Raw genomic sequence first — 6,875 nt, forward strand, 5'->3', positions numbered from 1 at the left:
ATCGTAACTCACCCACTGCTTTCATCAAATTTCATGGAAATGATAGGGACGCCGCCGGCCAACATAAACAGGTTTTGGCAATTTGCCCCAGTGACGTCACAAGATTTCATATACCAGGTGAGTGCATCGTAAAAATACATTGACTGGCGTTCCACGTCTAATGTCAGTGCGCGTGTTCCTAAGATACAATAAAATGCAATATAACTAAAAGGAGTACACTAACACAATATAAAACTCAATTTTCAATATCCCCATTACTGTAGGCCCTAATGGAGAAGTAAGATTCTATTGTGAGTATAAATCTTAAAAACATCAAGACATACAACGTCACCTAATTAACTGCCTTTGTTTCATTTCAAAATATCCAAATTTTCAAGTTCAATGTACTGTACGTTGTTAAAATTGGAAGCCTATAAACCTATTAGGCCAACATTTTTACAAATTTAAAAGCGCACAATTTCTACTTCACACTTATTCCTTTTGTATATTAAAAAAACCTGTATATACTAGCATTTAATAGTCAATTGAATTTTATATAGCCGTTATTAAACAATAATTGTAGTTATAGCATTTGACACACGAATAGGACTATCTATTTTGGCTTTTATTTAAGTAGTGATACCACAACAACTATACTCCGATGCTACGTTGACGCAATCTCGCCATGACGTCATGATAATGATAAATTACAGTAAGTAAACCACCTTCCTTGTATTGCAATTCGTCCCCCGTCCCTACACTTTCAACCACGGATCGACGCCCTTGCATACAAGTGCACAACCATTGACTCTACTATTAACCATCAATAGTAATAATTTATTAGGAACTACACATTTCCATCAGTGGCACACTTCTCAGTAGAAGGTGCGTCCAAAAACAATACAGAAAAGTTTAAAAAATACTTAAGCTAACGTAAAAACAATTCAAATTTCCAGTAAATAGAAAAAAAAAACCATAATAACGTTTATTCATGTACACACTTAAATGATCATATTATAGGCTTACAAAATAAACCACAAAAACTTATGTATCATCACATACAATATATGTTTGTTTATCGTATTTTAATATATAGCTTGTATTTTTCTTAATGTAAGTCATGTATCAAATTATTAGAGTATTATCAATAGAAAGAACATGTCAACTCACCTTTGCTAATCAGTGTTTCGTCATTTGTCCCGTCTAACGCCACCCTCCTGATGCTCAAAGCGTCCGCCCAATAAACCATTTCGTCGACGGGATTGTACGATAACGCGTCTGCAGTTATCGTAAACGGTATTGTGGTGAACTCGAGCGATTGGTCTTGTATGTCATCCGATACAGTATATGCATACATTACTTGACGCAAGCCCAATTTTGACGCTATGATCATGTATTCTACGAATGTTCATAAAGGAAAATGTATATCATTTGTGATTCCCATCCATCGTGATGTATTATTGAAAGAAGTTTAGCCTTAAATATATACCGTGTTTCAAAGTGGAAAACGTTAAAAATGTTATAATAATACCATTAATAGATCATCAAATAAGTTAATTCACAATGACACAGATAAAACAAAATTATTTCTTAAATGATTAACCGTACACCATAATTAACAACAATGTATATAAAGTGTAAGTTTAGCTTTCTGTTGTCTATGCAGACGTTTTCACCAAGGTTACCGGGACCCTGCATAGAATTCAAATGCGATCGGAGGCAGCATATTAAAACTCTCTGTTAATGCGTTAATACGGCACCCATTCTCGTACACTACTTATTAACTACTAACTATTAATTTGCAATACAAACTTTCCAATATGTATCCAACTTCGATGGCCAGTGGTAAGCTAATAATTTGTCTTTTAAACAGCTTATTGCGTTTTACTTTGTATTTACCTTTAAGTTTGCTTTGTAATTTAATATAAATTGAAATATAAAAAGTAAGTTGACGTCGTGATGATTATAAACCAGAATCATACGCAGGTGTAATCTGTCTAAAATTTCAATTGAAACGTTTTAAAAGATCAAAGAAACTTACGTGAGATTCCACTTCTAAACAACAGCAACAGAAAACACCACGAACGAGCATGGATTAGCAACATTACAAAATATAAACGTACTAAATGCTGGCTAATGTCGATATACGAGGAGCATATAGGTCCCCACTTCAAACACTTAAGTCAGTGTATTATTGTGTTTGCCACCAAGGTTAAGATTGATGTGTGAATGTCTACTAAAGTATTGGACTATATACGGTTTTAATTTTCTTTAACAACAGAATAACATGAATTCCTAATTGTGAGGTTACAGCCATTTATCTTTAGTATATTACAATTTGCTTATAAGGAAATGCCATGCAAATAATAAATATCGATTTTGGTTTACATACAATATTACGACACTTAATTTGACCTTTTTTTTCCTTTTTTTTTATTTCTTAAAAGAAAATTTGATTACTGAATATCTTGTTATCGGTTTTTATGTTTTAATACAATGGCGTCCCGTGGATATAATGTTTACTATTGTTACAGTGGATTCAAGTGGACTCAACCGTCCCGCTCCCCTCCCTAACTTTGTCAAAAATTAAGGAAATGGAGAAAATAAAAAGATAAAAATTCTCATTCTATGTCTGCAGAGGTGCTATAATCATAAATTTCTTGCCTTAACCCTAACCATGGTGGGACTGAGGTGGTCTAACCTCCCATCTGTGTAAGTCCCTCCCTGGGTCCCCCTATTTTGAATTCCTGGTTCCGCCACTGTGTTGTTGATGATGTTTTTGTTCCTCTTGCTGATGTTTTGCTGTTACTAATCAAAAATAATTATACCGAATGCCTATCAAAGAATGGATACTGTACACTATAAATTTTAATTTACAATATACAGTATACACGCTACTTTATAAATAGAAATACTAATATAGATTTTTAATTTACCAATATAATAATAATAATAATAATAATTAAATTTCAAGCATATTGACCTAGGCCTATTTATTAATATTATTCCAATTTAATTAAAATCAAATATAAGATTACTGTACTAATAAAAAGTACCGGTACAAAAATAGATTCTGCATAATATGCATCTTTGATTTTAGATTAGATATTGAAATACCAATATTATATATATACATATATAAACGAAAAACATATATAATATTAATATAATATATATATAATATATATATATATATAATTATATATATATTATATATATGCATATATATAGTAGAAAATATAAATAAAAATTGATAACACGTTTCATTTACAGAGGCAGAGGGTGGTAGTTGTGGTCAGTTATTATATTATTGATATTATATTATTATTATTATTATTATTATTATTATTATTATTATTATTATTATTATTATTATTATTATTGTCACCATGTCCATCATCATTATTGTTATTATATTATAAATATTGTTAATATAATAATATCATTATAGGCCTATTATATCATTTTTATCCGACATTTAATGATAAAAGTTAAACTAAATGCATGGAGGTTTTTTTATTATTATTATTATTATTATTATTATTATTATTATTATTATTATTATTATTATTATTATTATTATTATTATTATTATTATTATTATTATTATTATTATTATTATTATTATTCTGCTGCTTACATATAGTTTAAGTTATCCTTTTCCGAGCCTAGATTTTTGTTTCGAATAATCACTACACCTTAATTCAGTGAACTATACGCAGATTCGCCTAATATGTTGTGTGACTCCGAATCAGCTGAGGAATGGGAATCTATAATGTATTGTTGGTCGAATCGGAGCCTTTCCTATTGCGTCGAGGACTACCACGCAGTAGCCTACAACGATTGCACTGAAAACACTGATAGCGACAGTGTAGCGAAAGAAACCAAGGTTAAAGAAAAAACTGTAGCGACAGCGTAGGTTTTTTAGGAAAGCAGGCTTCACATACAATACACCTTTCCAAAACGTCCGTTTGGAATATGGTTCATGGCTAATTCCTCTTTAGCTATATTATCGTTGCTTCCTTTTTTTTTTTTTTTTTGGTATTAGGTATCTTTTACGAGCCAAGATATTGCTATAAAGATGATGATTACTAGCATAAATTGAATAGATCACGTCTCCTTATTGTAAATTTTATTTGTAAGGCTACTCATACAAAAGCTAATTAGGAATTGCGTTTTATTTTTTATCTTGACTATCCTATTACATATTGACTATAACTATACCTGTGGAGGCGGTAGAATGGAAAATTGGTTTTTTCCCCAACTTGAGGTCGGGGTTTCAATCCTTTGCTGTGCAATCGCCTTACGTGTCCTTAAGCAAGGCCCGTGACTTTATATACATTGCTTCGGTCTGGGAGTAGAGTTTCGGGAGACTTCCGATCGAATCGGAGGGTTGGAACCTTTGCCACGTCCCACCTAGGGAGATTATCACACTCATGTTCCGCTTCATGCTATTTAAAAAATGGGAATAAGCTCCAGATTCTATAGTGGCTCGGCAAGGATTTTTACATAATAATTAGCCTATATCTACCTAATAACATGGGCAAATTATTATTAGGGTACAGGTTTATTGACTGAATGAGCAAGAGCTCTAACATTCAACTGTACTAGTTTGTTCGTGTACCAAAAATGGTTCGACGTAGCATTGGACATAATCGACTTTTCGTTGAGTATGATTTTGATTCGTTGGTTTAGAAGCAGGCGCGGATCCAGACCTTCGCCCAGACGAAGGTCATGGTGAAAAAAAAAATATTGACCATTTTTCCAGCAATCGTACTTACTTTCCTTGACACTTATTTTGAACATTACCATTAGGGGACATTGCTTAAATCCACACTAGCTTATATCTTACACGAGGCCCTACCAGAGAGATACATTCTGATTACATATATGGTTTTTCACTATCTAGCGCATGAAATAAACAGTGCATGCATAACGAAAGTTACGTAACCACTAGGCCTACTACGGGGAGTCCGCTCAGTTCAGTCGTACATATGTGTCTATGTTGGCATTGACACTTTTTTTAGCATTGTTGTTATAGAGCAACGTACTGTATTAGACATTCACATGAACAACAAAACGAATGAAAATATATTTGACTTAAATTGTTCCCAGCAACAGTGACGTAGGCCTATCAAGGAATTATGAAAAGGAGGGTACTGCGAAATGAGAGTCCACACCGTGGTTGGCGGTGACGCAAAAATTTCAGTATTTTATACCTCTAGATTTCCCCGGAAATGGAAATTAAATTACCTTCTAAATCTTTTTATTTTTGACGAATTGAGTAAAACAAAACGGAATTAATTAAATAGGTACTCGTACTTTAATATTTTCTTTATTGGGCACATCCCGGTTAATGGTGAGCAAAGTTATAATTTTTGTTATGACTGTTCTCCACAAAAAAAATGTTTTCCATATAAGTTGTGGAATGTAGGCCTACTGCCGCTGTGTGTTTAGATCCTTTTCTAATTGCTCGATGTATGTAGATAGGGCCTTCCTTGCTTCCATTTCCCATTGGCTGGTTCCCAAAAGAGAACCCTTGAAATAACTTCATTAATTCTGTATCAATGTCCAGCAAATGCTAACCTTCGTGCCCTCAAAGTTCTTGATACAGGGGAAATATCTCCATTCAGGTCTTTATTTGTAATATGATGATATTCAAGGCGTGTCTGAGTAATCTTATACAATATATTCGTTTATCTTTTTATAGAAATTCCATAATAAGCAATATTGGTTTTACTAAAACCCAAGGTCAACTGAGTGTTAGAGGATTCCCCCATGCAGTGACGGATTCAAGGGAAACACGTACCCAGCCGGCCCGGACACATTTTTTTCCATACAGTTAAGGCAAAATTATTTTTTTCAAGAATGGAGAAAAAACTGAAAATTATATTCCAATCCTGAGAGTGCCATTATCGGCCATCTAGAGGCGACGTAATCTAATATTTCTTACCTAAGCCCCAAATATGGTATGGCTGAGGTGTCTATTTGTAAAGGTCCCTCTCTGGGTACCTTTTATTTCGAATTGCTGGATCCACCACTGCAAGGACTACCCCCATCTGTGCGAAGGTCAGGGAAAATCCTGGATCCGCGCCTGAGAAGACAGCAACTTAAACAACACCACAGGGTTTAATCAGCGTTAATTTGCAATAAGTTATCTAGGCCTACGTGACCAAAACAAACAAGGCCGATTTGTCAGTTTAGCAACAACATTTGAGGTAATATAATTTAGATTAAATTTCAGAAAATAATTACATGTATAATATTTACCATTATGGAGTCAAGAGAATTTTACCACTGCGCAGGTGGGTGTGGTTTAACCAAGAACGACCAGTCAAATACGATTCATACGGCATCACATTCGTAAGCATGCGTCATGCATTCTCAAACTGAAAACCTTCGCGTGCACAATATGTTACGTCATTAAAAAAACCAAAAAAACAAAAAACTGTTATATATTTACGTCATTATGTTATAGATTTTACAATAATTTTTAATGCTTTACAATTACCATCTCAATGCCTTTTGGAATCTAGCTTTTTTTTCTTTCTCCACAATTAAAAAAGCCTTAGCACCAGCATTTCTAAATTATTTGAATGCAGGTCATACGTGCACTTCTGACAATTAACTAACATGTTCTAACTGGTAACTTGTTAGTCTTCAGTGACTTTCGAAGTCCATGGAGTGCAGTTATTTTTAGTCATGAGAAATAAATCTAGCTGTCACATAATTTGGACTCTCTACTCCAACTCCAAGATTAGAAGGTAATAATAAAATCTTGAAATCTAACACGTTGGTAGTCAACCCATAAAGAACAGATGAAATAACAAAAACACATATCAAAGTCTGAGCAGCAATTTTATTGGCATACATTTAAGGCTAACACTGTATATAAA

The 6,875-nt window shown here is 33.3% G+C and overlaps 1 protein-coding gene across 1 annotated transcript in view; it reads right to left on the reverse strand.

The window, feature by feature from the left end:
* Positions 1–2,126, reverse strand: part of LOC117103421 — a 6,393-nt gene extending 4,267 nt beyond the window's left edge. The window contains exons 1-3 of the mRNA XM_033243960.1: positions 2,021–2,126; positions 1,150–1,377; positions 17–178 (exon numbers count right to left, since the gene is read on the reverse strand). Coding sequence (XP_033099851.1) covers positions 17–178; positions 1,150–1,377; positions 2,021–2,084 — 454 coding nt within the window. The 5' untranslated portion in view covers positions 2,085–2,126. The remainder of the gene's footprint in view (positions 1–16; positions 179–1,149; positions 1,378–2,020) is intronic.
* Between the last annotated feature and the right edge of the window lie 4,749 nt (positions 2,127–6,875).

Source organism: Anneissia japonica, unplaced genomic scaffold, assembly GCF_011630105.1.
Source record: "Anneissia japonica isolate Jap-2015-1 unplaced genomic scaffold, ASM1163010v1 scaffold1272_len640109_cov177, whole genome shotgun sequence".
Lineage (NCBI taxonomy): Eukaryota > Metazoa > Echinodermata > Crinoidea > Comatulida > Comatulidae > Anneissia > Anneissia japonica.